This window comes from Thunnus maccoyii, chromosome 1 (genome assembly GCF_910596095.1).
Source record: "Thunnus maccoyii chromosome 1, fThuMac1.1, whole genome shotgun sequence".
In the NCBI taxonomy this organism is placed as follows: Eukaryota; Metazoa; Chordata; class Actinopteri; order Scombriformes; family Scombridae; genus Thunnus; species Thunnus maccoyii.
In genome coordinates, this window is record NC_056533.1 from 15,579,939 (window position 1) to 15,597,595 (window position 17,657).

Here is a 17,657-nt window from a genome sequence, read left to right on the forward strand (position 1 = left end):
TTTTCAAGTCATGAGAGGACACTTATATGTACTCACTCATTTATGCACCCATCCACCCACACAAATTGATAATTATTGTATCAACACGTTGAACTGCACTGTCTGTGCAACAGATTAACATATGCAGTGTTGCCTGACATTTCAAATTAATGAATAAAAGACACACCATTTGTGTTTGAAGATGAAATTTGTTGCAACATTCAAATGCAGACTTTCACATCTTGTGTATCTTTGCTACCAGCAAAAATATAACTAACTCATTACTGTAGAGTATGTCCTGAATTTTAGCTCTTACTTTTTTTTCATTGCAAGGAACCGCAGGGAACAGTTTGCACTTTTAACCAGACAGAACATTTTAATAAAATACAACACTCAGGAAAATGTTTTCAAGTTAATCTCTCGCCTCAACAGAGTTTTGAATGCAAGTTTAAACTCTTTTCTTTAGGGACTTACTATAAATGTTCTTTAACCTATTGAGGAGGCTTGTTTATTAAATTGTACCCAATTTTCTAGCCTACTAACCTACTTCTCTACAATGTCCTGTGCCTGAATGTTCCAGGATCTCAAGGCTGTTGTTTGGCAAAATAACCATAGATGAATTTATAGAGAGAGAACAAAAGAAAAAAACAATTTCTTGGCCTGTTGTAAATTTATTGGGAGCATACTTTTGGCAACAGGTGTTTCAAATATTCAGTCTACCCTCAAGTACATAAATGCGTTGGACGAAACACACCCACCCACAACACATGCAATACAATTCAAAAGCACCACAAATTACAGCCCCCACAATGACCACAAAGTTTAATCAACACCTTTTAAAAAAACATTACGCTAATGAAGGCAGGATTTCTTGCAGGGCTGTATCAGTTTTAGCTGTGCACCTGATAAACTGGCAACTCAATGTATTGTTATTCTTTTTTCTTTATTCTGAGTGTAATAATTTATGTTTGAATCTCTTATTGGGCCAAATATTTGCAGTTATCCAGGCTTCACGGCAGATTATAGTCTAAGTACCTTCTCAACTCTCACCACTCACTACTTTGGACATCAGAGCACCTTCCACACCTTGAAAAATGACGTAAAGCAACAGACATTGTGGGAGAGATATTGAAATAGACTGCCCGTCTATAATACAATGGATTAGCCCAAGGCAATGTAGCTGCATGGGCCATCTCACTTCACCACTATTGATCGAGAGAACAGATCATCCCTTTATGCAAAGGACAGAACAAGTATGAAAGTTACTATTGATTTTGTGTCGAAATATTCAGGAAACTAGAAAATGTGATTTATATAAGCTGCCTACATTTATATTTATATAAGTGTTATTTTGGACATGCTTTTACAACATGGCACAAAAGAGACAAAGAAATCTTGCTCATGCTGAACAATCAGTTGATTGTCAGTCTTGGGCCAATAAATAAGGGTTGTGAAGGTCATATACCAAACCCCTGTGGTTACAAACAGAAGGGGCTAAACTCAGTAGTCTCGCCCAGCAAATACAGTAGCTATAATTACAGAAAATGTTCTATGTCAATATCAGACCTTTAGCAACTGCACTGTAGCAACAATCTTTTGAGGCCACACAGAAATACAAGCAAAGAATGAGTCATACTCATCTGGGATGTCTTTAGACATTGCCATTTTCATATCTTTTTTGTTTTCTCCATTGTCATGCACCAATATTTCAGAAACAATTAGAATCAAGAGGTGTAGCCATAAGTAAGTAGTGTTTCCTTACAACTCCAAGTCTGATGGGATAAGACTTAAAACATATAATATATCTACTACAATTTATCCGCCGCAGATCAAAGTCAAAGCAGTGCAAATCATTATTTTATTTAATATAAATAACTTTAAACAACAAGACAATGTGAAATATCATCAGTAAAATAAATTGGAAATTGTTTTATGTGTATTGCAAATGGCACATGAGCTGTAAATATGACAGTATTACAGTAAATTACAGTCATAATGAGCAGGACACTGTAGACTGTGACTAATTTTTTTATTTGAACCCATGAGGCCAGATGACCTCGGATCTGTGTTCATGCGTGCCAGACTTTCATCCTCTGCGTCACTTTCTGCTTTGGATGTAGCTTTCTAAAATCTTCATCAACAAGTCCGCCTCCTGAAACAAAGAATGGATCAAATCAATTTAAAATAGAGAATAATCATTTTAGTCATTTCAGTGTCAAAAAAGCTTGAGGCGGTCCTTACCTGATTTTTCGAGCGGCTCTCTTGTGTATCCACCTGCGCTTGCAACGCCACCCGCAGAAACTCCTGGAAAAGCTCCCCGAGAGCGCCGTGCTCCGCAGGCAGGGTGACTTCCAAAGCATCAACGCCTTGCCCCTCAGCTGACGGCAGCAGAGGGGTGTCCATCACACTCTTCTTGCCCATGAAATGTCCTTAAGAATCAAAGAAAACGCACGTTAATATTGACTGAGAGTAGGTGTGACCTGGATGAGAGAAAACCCTTTTGTGACACATTGGCAGTGTCAGCATCGTTACAAGCAAAGAAAAATAATGTAAACAATAACTGTAATATGTAGAGAAAAAATCAGAAATTAGATGCTAGCATATGACCGATATTGGTCTTTGTATAGCTGATGGATTCAAGATGATTCTTACCTGTAGCCCAAAGATTGCCTCTTGGATTCACTTTAATTTTTGCAACTTTATTCCTAAGCTCAGTCAGGTCGAAACTGACTGCGGTGGTAAAAGACACGAAGGAAAATAAGACAAGATAAGTAAATAAGCCACACTGGCAAACATTATTCAGTGTAAACCCTCTCATCTCAACGCGGAGTGTCGAACTGTGCTCCAGGGCGCAAATTTCCAAGTGTGTCCTCTTGGTCGTGGATCGCTCAGACGCATCTTGCTTTTATAGGCTCTCCTGACCGGGGTGGGCCCTGTTTATGTTGCGTGTGCTCTTTACTCACCCTGCTGCGTAAATCGAAATGTAGTCAGTCGACTAATTGTCAAGGTTTCGTTGGACCGTGTTTCCGGCTGTGCGTCTTTTACGCACCACACGATTCCTCTTTAATCCAGGGCAGTTACGAATGTTTGCACTCAGCTGTGCAAGTAGCAATTTAACATTCAGTGGGGAATAAATAATTAAGTTTTGGTTTTATTTCTCCCTGTTATAATAATTAGAAATACTTTTTTTCATTTTAGGGATGGGTGTGTGAGGAAAATTCATTCATATGCATTCACAATGCTATTAAAGCTCATATTTAGTCATATCATATATATGTACAGTATAATACAGTATATTGCAACCATTCCTTCAATGTTGCCACCTGCTGTGTTGCTGTGCATGTGACAATAAAAGCTCTTTAATCCAATAAAAGCTCCACAAACGGGCAAACACAGAAATAATTTCTTGGAGTTTGTGTACTGTTGGTGCAAATTGTGAGGTCAGATCCATAAATGGCACAGGTGATAGCTAATGCTTCCCTCTAGAGCAACATTTCCTTCCCAGGTCCCTTCACCCCCCTCCCACTCTCAGGACCAGGCCTGGCTCCTCACAATGAGCAACATGACATTTGGCCAGTTGCAGCATGCTGCTGTGATCACCATCAGTCCTCTGAGGACAGGAGAACCTGCTGCTTCTCACTGCTAATTTAGAGCTGATAAGACAGACTGCCTCTCTGTCACTTCAGGGTGCTAAAGTTGAAAGTTTAGTGGAAGAGCTGCAGCAGTATCTTGCTCTTTTCATAACCTTTGGCATTCACACACACATACTTGTGATTTAAGACATTCTGGACAGTTTAATGTCAGTCTAATTAGAAAGCAGTCTGACCAGCACTCTCACAAAATTCACAGATTAGATGAACTGACACAGCCATGGTCATCTGCAACACTGTATGTGTTCTTAAAATAGCGTGATGAATATTTGCATCTCAGGCTCAAAAGAATTGATTTAGAGATCCAGTAGTGTAATAAATATTATAAATTTGCCACTTGAGACTATGGTCTTGGTTTATTTGGATTTGCTTTGTTCCCCCAGAGCCACACCAAAATGGAAAACGCTGAGTGTTAAAAGCTCAAAGCAATTCCATTACTGACACTGTATCACCAACAAAACTACAGTTAGGGTTTGATGAGTTGCTTATCAAATGGTCAAGGTCTTTGAGGTCTGACAAAGACTGCAGCCAGATGCAATCAATTTCAAAGTACAAGAACCTCAATAGAGTATCAAGTGGCTTTTTATATTAGATTCGATGAAAACAGCTCCATACTAAGATTATATGTTGATCCACACTAGTGTATGACTACATGAGGGTACTGGATAGCCACAGCAGAATTCATCGTGATTGCAAGACCACTAAAGTGTCCTCACATTATATAAACAAAGCGTGAAGGTTAATGTTCAAAGCACATCTGCACTCATGAAAAGCTCTGCCCACTTTTAATGAGGCAGAACCTGTACCCCACTCCAGGGACAGCACAAATACAAGAGACTAACCATTTAATTAACAAGATAGTGTGTTAGCAACATCTTAAAATTTGCTCTAATTTGTCCGAGATTGGTGCTGACAATATTGGTTTCATAGCAACCTTTGATGATGTCCAAGGCTGGATAGTTTTTTTTAAGTATTACCACTTTTCTTAGTCGCTTTGGTACATTCCCTGAATCATCCTTAACATTTGCAAAACAGTAAGTGCATTTCTTGAAACAATTCGTACAAACAACACCATACAATGGATTACCTACAAAAACCTGTAGCTTGCTCAAAATCCTTAGTTTATCTCTCAAAAGTAAATAATTATGTCAATGAACATGTCAGTGACATCTGACAAGTCCTTGTGTCATTGTTTACAAACAACATAGTCAAAATGCTTTGCTATGTTGTCTATATGACAGTGTACCCTGTAAGTATTTTCTGATGTAAACTATGGCTAAGGTTTTGATGACAATGATTGAAAGTCTGCACCTCTGTGAGGTAGTCCTGCAGTCCTGAAATACAGTACAGAGAAATACAGTGATGCAAAACACAAGATTGAGTATGATTTCAAAAAATGTTGCTGTGTGTTATATATATATAAAAAAATCTCCCTCTCACCCCCCTCCCATGGGTGGGGGGGGGGGGGGGGGGGGGGGGGGGGTGTCTTCCTCAAGTTCGGGTCCTCTACCAGAGGCCTGGGAGTTTGAGGGTTCTGCGTAGTATCTTAGCTGTTCCTAGAACTGCGCTCTTCTGGACAGAGACCTCAGATGTTGTACCCGGAATCTGCTGGAGCCACTCTCCCAGTTTGTGGGTCACAGCCCCCAGTGCTCCAATTACCACTGGCACCACTGTTGCCTTTACTCCCCACATCTTTTCTAGCTCCTCATTCAGCCCTTGGTATTTTTTGATCTTCTCGTGTTCCTTCTTCTTGATGTTGCTGTCGCTTGGGATTGCTACGTCTATCACCACTGCCTTCTTCTGTTGTTTGTCGATCAACACCATCACCAGCTTGTCAGTGTGGATCTGGAAGTCCCATGGGATCTTGGCTTGGTCATTCTCAACCACCTTAGGAGGTGTCTTCCATTGTGACCTTGGGACCTCCAACCCATACTCAGTGCAGATGTTCCTGTACACTATGCCAGCCACTTGGTTATGGCGTTCCATGTACGCTGTTCCTGCCTTCATCTTACACCCTGCTATTATGTGCTGAACTGTCTCAGGAGCATCTTTGCACAGCCCACACCTGGGGTCCTGTCTGGTGTGGTAGATCCCCGCCTCTGTTGATCTTGTACTGAGTGCATGTTCTTGTGCTGCCATGATTAGTGCTTCTGTGCTGTCCTTCAGTCCAGCCTTTTCCAGCCACTGGTAGGATTTCTTGATATCAGCCACTTCTTCTATCTGTTGGTGGTACATGCCATGTAGGGGCTTGTCCCTCCATGATGGTTCCTCCTCCTCCTCTGCATCATCGGGTTTCTGCTGCCTGAGGTATTCACTTAGCAGTTCATCTTTGGGGGCCATCTTCTGATGTATTCCTGGATGTTGGTTGTTTCGTCCTGGACAGTGGCTCTGACACTCACCAGTCCTCGGCCTCCCTCGTTCCGCTTAGTGTACAGTCTCAGGGTGCTGGATTTAGGATGAAACCCTCCATGCATTGTGAGGAGCTTTCTTGTCTTGATATCAGTGGCCTCTATCTCCTACTTTGGCCAGCTTATTATACCAGCGGGGTATCTGATGACTGGCAGGGCGTACGTGTTGATGGCCCATATCTTGTTCTTCCCATTCAGCCGACTTTTCAGGACCTGCCTTACTCTGTGTAGGTATTTGGCTGTGGCTGACTTCCTTGCGGCCTCCTCAAGGTTCCCATTTGCCTGCGGGATCCCAAGGTATTTGTAGCTACAAATATATATAATATTTTGCCCCTCATGTATGTTAATGGAGTGGAGAAAATATTAGGAACACTGTTCAATATAATGCTCTCCAGCACACCACCACCCACTACAAGTTCAATACATAAAGTAGAATTATCACCTTTCTGAAATAAAAACTGAAAATGTATAAGCTTTGTAAATGTAGAACTTATGGCAGAGCTGTTGTATTGGATTGCATTAGAATGGCCGGTGAGTGTGTGTATAATAAATATATATACCTCTCAGCTATTTTACATAGAGAACTGGTTGATCAATGGTTGATCTAACAGTCTATTAGAACTGTATAGAAAATAGGCTTGACAGATTATGACAACTGGTTCAACTGTTTTTTGCATGTAATGAACTAATACCTAGATGTTTTGGGGGTAAGACTATTCAACAGAGAACCAGTATAATATATTTTGACATGACATGACATAAGCAATCAATAACAATAGGAAAAAGTAGACAATTGTACAAAATCATTTGCATGAATGTGCCAAAGCATTTGCAATTTATTCAAAAGAATGACAAATTGCTTTTATGATGTGCACAAGTGACTAGTTGATGTGGAGGTTGAACAAGTAGTTTTGAGAATTTCAATTCTGATCTCAGAAATTTACCAAAGCAACTGAGAAAAACTATAAAAAGGATTTTTTTTTATTAAAAAAGAAAACAAGCAATAAATGATTCCTGCCTAATCATTCCTCATCACTTTTTTTGAGGAACTTTATTTTTGCTAGTCTTCTATAAAACAATAAATTTCACAACATAGTAGGATTACTAACAATGCTTTAAAGGTTCATTTAATGTAAGTTTCTCTTTAACAGCAATGTAAGTACAAAAACTCATTACTCTGTCAAAAAGATCTTTCAAAAGACTTCCAAAAAAGTACTGCTCATCACTTGCTGAAACAAAAGCTGGACAGAAGACATGCCTACTTTCATGTAAATTAATTGTATTCTATATATTAATAAAAACATATTTAGCCACAATAAACAGTTTACAGTTTTGACATGTGTTTTACATTTCCAGATCACTAGTGCTCAGTCAACCTGGAAAAAGGTTTTTAGTTCCACCACTGCAAAGTATCTGTTCTCTACAGTGGCTGAATGGGGGCCAAGAGAAATTGACACAAAGAGTTAAAATAATCCATAGTGGATGGTAACCAGATTTCATATTTAATATCATTCATATTTTGTTGTCACAAAATACTTCACATATCTTTTTCAAAGACAATGATTCAACAGGAAAGAAACAAGACTTATTTTATCTTTAAGAATGTTGAGTCACATTCTGAGGATTACAAATGAAGATCGACTTCAAACTAAATCTAGCCTAGTTACCTCACAAAAATATTTTTAAAGCTTGGATTTTTTCAAATGTAAACACCCTATCCACGTTTCTACAAAATGTTCAAACAAATGGTACAAAAAAGCCAGTTGGGTTTGACAAAGTCTAACTTAAAGGTCCAGTGTGTAGAATTTAGTGGCATCTAGCGGAACCGACTTGGCAGAAATGGGATACAATATTTATAAGTTTGTTTTGTTTGTTTGTTTCAATTAGTGCATAATCACCTGAAACTAAGAATCATTGTGTTCTTGTTACCTTAGAATGAGCCCTTTATATCTACATAGGGTCACGGGTCCTCTTCCATGGAGCCCACCATGTTGCACCGCCATGTTTCTACAGTAGCCCAGAATAGACAAACCAAACACTGGCTCTAGAGAGGGCTTTTTGTGGTTTTCATGAGTTTCACAGCCACCGTAGGTTAACCTACACACTTGGAAGGGGAGTTCAGTCGTAATCAGCAACCTCACTACTAGATGCCACTAAATCCTACACACTGGTCCTTTAATTCTGTTTTGAAAGGCATGACTGAGGTTTCCTGGACGAAGTTTATCCTTTTGAGCCCTGAAGTCTGGGTACCTCACTCCCGATGGACCAACACAAAGAGACCCAGCATGAAGAGAACAGCATACTGCAGAATGAAAACACAGAAGGTTGAGGAAATTAGAAGGTCACACTTTAAATATTTGAGCTTAAGAACTAAGCAAATCTTGTCAATTAAGATGGAGCTGTGGGGTCTGCAAACTTACTTTGAACTTGGGGTAATCATTCATGAGAATGGTGACAATTCCAATGTATGGCACAAACCTGGAGATGACAAGAATATTCACTGTCAACAAACTTCAATGAAAACAAAAGTCTGTAACCTAAGTAACTGATTTAAAAAGTTTTATGACTTTTGCTAATGTATGGGCTGTAATCAGACATTACAAAAAGCAATGGGGCATTAGCAATCACAACAGAAATGCCTGTACGAAATGAAGGTGAAACGTGTTAAAATAACTAAAATCTAGAGAAAAACCGAGGTCACACTCCTTCAGAAATATAAATACACCTCTAAGGAATGTACTTCTGACGGGAATCAAACGTAAACCTAGCCCCTAAATTCCACCAGACGAGTGCGCGCCGCATTCAGGCTCCGACGCGGCTGCCGGAGCTGATCGTGGCCACCCTAGTCAATGTATCCGATTCCATCAGGCGCACTGCGGCGCGTTTCAGAAGCGTCCCAGAAGCAAAATTGAGCAGTTTAGTTGCCCTGCTACTGCAGTAATTACGGTAGCCTTAAGGGACTTTATCAGCTTTGACTAGGCTGCCGTAATTACTGTAGTAGGAGTGCAACTGACTTTAAACAGTGGAAGGCTTCCCCACAGTGAAGACACCCCGCCTCTGACATGCTCCCGGTGGAATAGGGCACTGTGCAGAGGACGGAGCAAAACCGCGTCAGAGCCGGAACGCGGCGCACATGCGCCCAGTGGAATCCTGGGGTAAGTGTTCAATGCCCTTGTTTGTCTTTCATAAGACGAGGCAAGCGCCGATGAAGAGGATGAATTGCCTAAATCCTAACTTGTTCAATATAAATGAACTAGCAGAGATAATAGAACAACCCTAATCCCCAAATCTTAAACAGTGAAGTGGTGAAATTGCTGCTTTTTGCAGATGACCTTGTGAGTTTGCCTCTAAATAAAGAACAAATAGGGCGGTCATTCATTTCTATTATAAATGTACAAGTGTTGCTTGTATTGTGTCCAGCCCTCTGCAACACATGTTTTATCTTGCCAATAAATCTGAATTTTATACACCTCCTCGGTTAGACTTTAACCAACTTTGCTAGGTTGCCCTTCTCCTCCAGTTTTGACTTGGAAAACATCTTATTGATACATTTGGCCTCCATTATAGAGCAAAACAGGTAAAGTTCTCTTTACTAATATGTCATTGAGATATCTACTCTATTAAACACAGTACTTACCCCCTAGCTCGCCCCACCACGTCCTTTTTCTCCAGCCAGTGTTGGCCCTGCTTGTACAGTCCTCTGTCATCCACTGCATTGTTGTCCCCTTTGGTCAAGAACTTAATGTCTCCATTTTCCCTGAGGACAAAGTATCAGTGTGACTTTAGACCACCATGTACACCAACTCCTCTTTTTCAATATATCTGTGTCTGGACGAGGATTTATGATGAGTATGTAATATCACACAGGCTTCTCTGAACTTTATCTTTGATAGGTTTTCAACATGATTGGCATTCTCAGGTTTGATGGGACTACAGGCAGTACAACATTCATGCATTCATACTTTTCGTGGATCTTTAGTACTCTGTGTACTATCGGGATTTCTCTGCCCTCTATCCTGAAGACAACAATCTCTCCGACTCTGATGGGATCCTCTACCCGGTTGGTCAGAAACAGCAGGTCTCCTCTGTGGAAAGCTGGCTCCATACTCCCACTGAAATTAATGGCAGAAGCACATGATCAAAACTAGTATAATATAATCTTAATGTTGGCTTTAACAGACAATATCTGTAACTGATGGCAGCATGACACAACTAAAATGTTTGCAGTGTGGAATCTTTTTAAATTGGAAAAAAAAGGAAACAAACTTAGCTCAAAGCAAATTGTATGTGTTAATTAATGTGTGCAAAGCAACAAAGAAGTATTAATAATTATTTTCAACAAGATGACTCAACATTACATGATTCGTATTAGAACACAAAAACCAGAGGTGTAAGAACATCCCTACCAGAGGTTAAAATGGGAGTATTGATCACAGGAAATGTAATTGAACAAAACTAAATACAGATTTCAGTCAAGGGAATTAATTCACCAATAAACACTAATTACAAGAATTTATAAGCCACAGCATCTCTTTAACAGCACATTCTATTCTTTCTCATCCTGACAGTAAGATCAATAGGTCATCAATAGGTCAACAGATGATCAACAGCTTGCTGTGTGTATGCCGTTACTGTTAACAACAGGCTAGTGTGCACTTGCAACAGGCATGCATGAGAAGATTTCTAGTAAGTAAAATATGTACACACACTTTCACAAAAAGTGATTCTGTAAAAGTCCTATTAAAGACAGGTCCTATTTCATGCACTTTTGCTGTATCTAGCATAATGACAGTGGAAATGTTGAAAAGATTGCTTGTATTTTATGTAAATTTCACTTTCAAACGTGTGGGTTAAAAATTAAAAAGTATTTATTACTTATGTTTAAGTACAATATTTTTGGTTCATTATTTGACAAATATTAGCAGAAACTAATCAGTTATTTTATGAGTAAACATTGTGTTTGCTTACAGCTGTATAGACTAAAATGCATGTCCATGTCTAAATAATCATAACAGCAACATAACTTCAAGATTACTGCAACTTTAATTCACTTTCATTCAGATTCAGAGCATGAGTGATGTCACCCTCATGAGGAAAGGAAATATCAAGATCAACAATGAGATTCAGTGACTTGGCAGCTTCTCCTAATGGATATGTGCTGTGATGCAATGTTCTTTAGATTTTCACTGTCCTACCACAGCCGTATCTAAAATATCTCAGATGTTTTACAGCCACATGAGGGAAAATGTAAATGTAAACCCCTAACACAGGTATCCATCCTGAGGTTTTGTATCATCACCACAAAGCCAACAGCGAATCACCTTTTGATTTAGTATTAGAATGAAAACAAATAGCCCACTGTCTTTGGAGTGTGTAGTTGTTTATTCTATGCCATATATATTCCCATGTGGATCTCACCACCCTAGAGGGTTAATTGAATCAATGCCCAACTGACTTCCGATGGACAGTCAAATTTATCTTCCCATGTTTGTGTGATGTTTCAAAGCATCGTGTTAGCCAGAAGAGACCCGACAAAATTTTGTGATTGTACATCTAGAGACTGTGTTCATGAATAAAATGACTAGAAACAATTGCAGTTTCATTTTCAATTTCAGTCTTGAATGAGGGGATATGATGTATTAAAAATGAAGAATACTACCAAAATAGATGGCCCCCAAAGATGAACTGCTAAGTGAATACCTCAGGCAGCAGAAACCCGATGATGCAGAGGAGGAGGCTGGACTGAAGGACAGCACAGAAGCACTAATCATGGCAGCACAAGAACATGCACTCAGTACAAGATCAACAGAGGCGGGGGTCTACCACACCAGACAGGACCCCAGTTGCAGGCTGTGCAAAGATGCTCCTGAGACAGTTCAGCACATAATAGCAGGGTGTAAGATGAAGGCAGGAACAGCGTACATGGAACGCCATAACCAAGTGGCTGGCATAGTGTACAGAAACATCTGCACTGAGTATGGGTTGGAGGTCCTAAGGTCACAATGGAAGACACCTCCTAAGGTGGTTGAGATTGACCAAGCCAAGATCCCGTGGGACTTCCAGATCCACACTGACAAGCTGGTGATGGCTAACCAACCAGACATCGTGTTGATCGACAAACAACAGAAGAAGGCAGTGGTGATAGACGTAGCAATCCCAAGCGACAGCAACATCAAGAAGAAGGAACATGAGAAGATCAAAAAATACCAAGGGCTGAATGAGGAGCTAGAAAAGATGTGGGGAGTAAAGGCAACAGTGGTGCTAGTGGTAACTGGAGCACTGGGAGCTGTGACCCACAAACTGGGAGAGTGGCTCCAGCAGATTCCGAGTACAACATCTGAGGTCTCTGTCCAGAAGAGCGCAGTCCTAGGAACAGCTAAGATACTGCGCAGAACCCTCAAACTCCCAGGCCTCTGGTAGAGGACCCAAGCTTGAGGAAGACACACCACCACCCCCCCATGGGAGGGGGCGTGAGAGGGAGATTTATATATATAAAAATATCAATTTATGTTGTGATAAAATTCTGCCATTTTTTATGACAGAATTATCTTTTTTCTTTTTTATATTAGTATTAAAGTGAAAACAAATATCCCACTGTCTTCAGAGTATGTAGTTGTTTATTCTATGCCATATTCCCATGTAGATCTCTCCACCCTAGGAGGTTAATTGCATCAACTCCCAAAGATGCATGCAACTGCAAAAGTCAGGCAGAACGAGCATCAAATGCTCCACAAAGAGCTACAAGAGCCTAATTGTGTCTAACTTACCTGAGAACGACAACAATAGGACTCTCACTGCCAGTGACAACCATCAGTCCCTTCCAGATCATCAACGCAGAGGAAACAATCATACCAAAGTTCAGCACCTGGTAATACAGCTGAAATAAAAAGCATTTGTATTAACAACAACCCTTCAACAATTAATGTCCTTGTAAAACCATAAAATAGGCAATTTCAGGCATAGTATAGTCCAAGAGCAATTTGGTAACTCGTGTATTTTTCAACCATATGTTTGAGATTAAATTTAATTCAATGATTCACTGTTAAACATATCTGGCGTTAGATTCAAGCTAACATTACAATGGTGACAAAAATAGCTAACAGCTACAGTGAAGTCAGGATTATAGTTTAAACACGGTTATCCGGTATCTTTTAGGCAGAAGTATGAAGGTGATATTGTAAACCATAAATATGCTTAAACAAATCACTGTATAGTTCGCTAACAAGTGACAGACGAACAGCAACGTTACAAAGCGGTCGGCGGCTAGTTCACGTTAGCTCACAGGTCTCTGTCCATAAAAAGAGGCGGTAAACTAATGTTTGTGTACCTACCTGCCGCTTATTCATGCGACGAACATCGTCGAGGAAATCAAAGGATAACATTGTTGCTAATAACACTGTGTAGAAAAGCACCTCAATCACATTAAAACGTTTAAAGTAGCGACCATATGGATGCACGGTCGAGCAGTGAAACTTGCATCCAAATCTTCCGGGTGCGCTCAACCGGAAGTCCCGCCCACTGTCTGAGCGCTGTGTTGAGGTGTCAGTTCAGGATACGAGGGAGAGGAGGGGGAGGGGGTACTGGGGTACTGCACTGTGCTGATCTATACATAGACATACAGAACAAATATCTTTAAATACATTCATTGTTTGTTTTTAACTGCTAGTCTACATTTGTCTATTTTATTTTAAGTGAGTTAGTTTAGTTAAGATGGTTTACTTATCTGTGTATATTTTTCTAACAGCAAAATCACAATTCTTCAGTTTATGTACAATTTTTGTTTGTTGTTGTTTTTATTTTACACTTGCTTTGGCAATGTAACCCTCTGTTTCCCATGCTGATTTGGACCCTTTGAATTTACTGTAATTGAATCGAATTGAGAGAGGAGGGGAGAGAGAGAGAGAGAGAGAGGTGGTGTGTGTGTGTATGTGTGTGTGTGTGTGTGTGTGTGTGTGTGTGTGTGTGAAAGAAATCTATACATATACATTTCCTGTATGTAAATCAACATTTTGAACAGTGTACAAAACTTCAACAGCCCCTTAATGTGAAAAAAAGGAATCACACGAGCAAATTATTAATTATTAATTATCAATTATATATACATATAATTCATAAATAAAAAGAAAAGAAAAACCTGAGGCCTGATGTAGGTCCACAGGTCAGTCTGATTCCTCCATGTTGTGGCAGGCAAAGACAAACTGTCCTGCGAGAAAATAACTCTGTCATGTCCCCCAGAACAATTTTTAGTTTTTGTTTTGTGAGTTAATAAAATGTGGATGCTTATTACTGAATTTTGGGAGGCACTGTCCCCAGACAGGTTTAAATTTTGGACTCTGTATGAGGAAGTGCTGCTCTGCAGTTCATCCACACTGTTGGCACAGTTGTTCCTCTTTTGGCAGCCATATTTTCTTATAGTTGCTTGTTTCTATGGCCAGGCTGTGAGCACTCAGACTGTACTTTAACATGTTTCTGTGTTTCAGTCACTGTGGTCATGTATGTTGCCACAGTGTACTGTCCTTTTAGGGTCAGATAACATTGCATTTAACTTTGTGTGTGTGATTGTGTGTTCTAATGAGTGAGGTAGTTTTGTTTATGTTGTGTTACAGTATAATTTGGTTGATTCTGATATTTCTGTAATTATTATTTCACAGCACATTCTGAGCAAAGAAAGACATACAGACAGATCTGTCTGTTTAGAACAGATTTATCTATCTATCGATTTATCTACAACAGAGATAGATAGATAGATAGATAGTTTAAAAATAAGATTGTGACCCTTTTCAAGATAGGTCCTCAGGAAATGTAGCAGGACCCACCTCAAGGATGTTATGTCAGTTATGTCAGTTGATATTTTCATTTTTAATAGTGCATATTCCAAAACAAAACTTAACAAATAACTAGTATGTGAACTTTGAGTTTGACGTATTTTACCACAGGTACAGACAGGTGCATCTGTTTTACAGTGTAAAAAAACTGTACAGTACATGTATCAGTGTTACTATGTGTTGCAATGTTGCAAATTACAAGCTTAGAATATGAAGTATGAATGGGAACAAACTGTATGAACTGTAGCAAGCATCATATGTGTGTAGATGCATTATATTGCAAGTAGGAGATGTGATACAAACAGTAGGTTAAAAGGTTAGTTAACAAGTAAGTTAACAACTGAGGATTGTGTTTGCAGTATATGATAACAGTGCATGATAAAAATCCTTGTGAGAGTCTAGCAGCTGTCATAGTTCACTACAGTGTGGAACAAAACACTGGCCACCACCACCAGCTCTGACACCTCTTGTCCAATCTGTTGTCTCACTGAACTCCCTCATACTTGATGTCTGCAATGACCTCTACACTCACTGGCCACTTTATTAGGAACACCTGTGAAATCTAATGAAATCCAATACAACAGCTCTGCCATAATTCTACTTTTACGAAGCTTATACATTTTCAGTTTTTGTTGACATTGTCAGAAAGGTGATAATTCTACTTTATGTTTATTATTGAGGTTGTAGTGGGTGGTGGTGGTGTACTGGAGTGCATTATATTGAATGGTGTTCCTAATAGTTTGTCCACTCCATTAAAATACATGAGGGGGGCAAAATATTGAGAACACTTTTCAATATAATGCTCTCCAGTACACCACCACCACCCACTATGACCTCAATAATAAACATAAAGTAGAATTATCACCTTTCTGACAATGTCAGCAAAAACTGAAGATGCATAAGCTTCATAAATGTAGAATTTATGGCAGAGCTGTTGTACTGGATTGCGTTAGATTGCACAGGTGTTCCTAATGAAGTGGCCAGTGACTGTATGTTTGTACATAAATATACAGATACTGAGATATTTAACTGTTCTGTAAACTGAATGAACACTTTAAATGCACTTTTTTTGTCTTTAGCAACACTTACATATTGGTAAAATTAGCGCTACTCAGTGTTTGAGCACTTAAGAGTCAGATCTGCACAAAAAGCTAAATATCAAACATATGTTTGACATATGAAGACCTTTTAAAGTTTATATGACTAACATGTTAGTGAACAGTTGCCTATGTACACATCCTGCAGACATGGAGCAACATACTAATTTGGAGTCATGTTTCTGATGACCTACAGTATGTACACCCTTCTTAAATCTGTGTTTGTCAACCAACTCCTCAGAAATGTTACTGACTATTTAGCTGCACATGCTCTACTTTCTTCTCTACGTAGTTGCTAACTTTGTCTATCTATCGTTTGGTGTGAAGCAGGTTTACAGTTGATACACTGCACAGCTGCCTGCTGCTGCTGAAAAGGGAGTTAATGAGAGCGGTGAGACTGAACCAAAATGCATAATGTGTGGCCTGGAAAATCAAAACAATGAGCTGAAAGATGCTAAAACGCTCCATAGGGCTGGGGGGAACTTTGGGTGTTGGGTGAGAATCATTTGTGGATTTGTCTCTATGAGCAATCCCTTTCACATTACAAATAGTCATTTGAGCTATAAAATGGAGCTTTAAAAAAAAAGGTTAAGCTCCAGTAAAAACATTTACAATCCAAGCAGAATAGATCTTCTCTTTCTGATAGTAAACCATATGAAGTAAGGCGTATGAACAGTGATGTAGACCAGCTATCATGACTCTTATCATAAAGCAAACAACTACTAATGAAAACAATCACTATGAATTAATAATTTATGACACATTAATCGCTGCCTTTTAAGGCGGGTAAACTCTGTTCTGCAAATAAAAATTTTGGTTGACCATTGAGAATCTTTTATCAACACTAATTACTAACTACTGTATTTTATCGTTGACCACAACTAATTTCCTAGAGGAAGTACATTTGACTGAGCAAGTGATAAGATAATTAGTGACCACACACCTGAAACCCACCAGCTATTTCTGGTTGTTGACTCAGGCTGTGGGGATTATTAACAACATGTATGTCACACCTGCTTGAGCCATCATTAAAAAGTCAGGGTTTATGTTTATACATTTATATGAGTCATACTTTTCCCCCTAATTATTTAAAAGTTAATTTTAATTTCACAACATGCTCTGAGACTGTGTTTACTGTTTGATTTTCCGACTTATGTTTTGTTTTCCCCTGATGTAACATGTTTCTGCAATACTGTTTGGTTTTCCTGTGACGCAGTGTCAGCAGGGACACACATGCATCAGTAATGTAGGGTCTATGGCATACTAACATTTACCTTGTAATAAAATATAACATCAAAACTACTTTTCATCAGTAAAGTTACATTATATTTCTCAACTGAAGAAAATAAACAACTATGGGCCAGTAATGTTTGTTTAGTATTAAAGCAAGTAATATACCAAATCTAAAGTAAGATATTTAAAGTATAAGATAAGAAGATAAGAAGTTGAGAAACTTTCCCAGCTGGACTGTAAACAACACACTAATATTCATTATTGTCTCCTGAGTAATAGTTTTATATTGCAAATCCAATCAGTCAAAGTAAACATATACTTTTTTATATCTTAAGTCTTTTTCCCCCCCAAAAAGACTAGATGTACATGTTTTTGAAACAATGGATGCCTCCTTATTGAACAAAATCTTTTCAAGAACACATAATGGTATGAATGTAACACTGTCAGATTCCCAAACACTTCAGG

The 17,657-nt window shown here is 39.1% G+C and overlaps 2 protein-coding genes across 2 annotated transcripts; both read right to left on the minus strand.

Annotated features, from left to right (window-relative positions):
* Positions 1-1,835: 1,835 nt before the first annotated feature.
* On the minus strand, positions 1,836-2,931 carry nmbb (neuromedin Bb). Its single transcript, XM_042417485.1, has 3 exons — positions 2,632-2,931; positions 2,221-2,408; positions 1,836-2,131 (listed from the first exon to the last, which is right to left on the minus strand). Exons 1-3 carry the CDS (start codon positions 2,795-2,797, stop codon positions 2,078-2,080), a joined length of 408 nt encoding a protein of 135 aa, XP_042273419.1. The 5' UTR covers positions 2,798-2,931; the 3' UTR covers positions 1,836-2,077.
* A 5,146-nt stretch (positions 2,932-8,077) lies between these two features.
* On the minus strand, positions 8,078-13,559 carry sec11a (SEC11 homolog A, signal peptidase complex subunit). The gene is made up of 6 exons (XM_042410979.1): positions 13,369-13,559; positions 12,805-12,914; positions 10,000-10,149; positions 9,675-9,794; positions 8,458-8,515; positions 8,078-8,339 (listed from the first exon to the last, which is right to left on the minus strand). The coding sequence occupies exons 1-6, from the start codon at positions 13,417-13,419 to the stop codon at positions 8,289-8,291; spliced, it is 540 nt and encodes a 179-aa protein (XP_042266913.1). The 5' UTR covers positions 13,420-13,559; the 3' UTR covers positions 8,078-8,288.
* Between the last annotated feature and the right edge of the window lie 4,098 nt (positions 13,560-17,657).

What these genes read in the sequence shown, in the direction of transcription:
- nmbb (XM_042417485.1), bottom strand. Translation starts at nt 2,797, where the DNA reads ATGAGAGGGTTTACACTGAATAATGTTTGCCAGTGTGGCTTATTTACT. An exon ending in AGGCAATCTTTGGGCTACAG is followed by an intron (nt 2,409 to 2,631) that starts GTAAGAATCATC and finishes TTGATTCTTAAG; the next exon opens with GACATTTCATGGGCAAGAAG. An exon ending in AGAGCCGCTCGAAAAATCAG is followed by an intron (nt 2,132 to 2,220) that starts GTAAGGACCGCC and finishes TCTTTGTTTCAG; the next exon opens with GAGGCGGACTTGTTGATGAA.
- sec11a (XM_042410979.1), bottom strand. Translation starts at nt 13,419, where the DNA reads ATGTTATCCTTTGATTTCCTCGACGATGTTCGTCGCATGAATAAGCGG. An exon ending in GTCGCATGAATAAGCGGCAG is followed by an intron (nt 12,915 to 13,368) that starts GTAGGTACACAA and finishes TTTTTATTTCAG; the next exon opens with CTGTATTACCAGGTGCTGAA. An exon ending in ATGATTACCCCAAGTTCAAA is followed by an intron (nt 8,340 to 8,457) that starts GTAAGTTTGCAG and finishes TTCATTCTGCAG; the next exon opens with TATGCTGTTCTCTTCATGCT.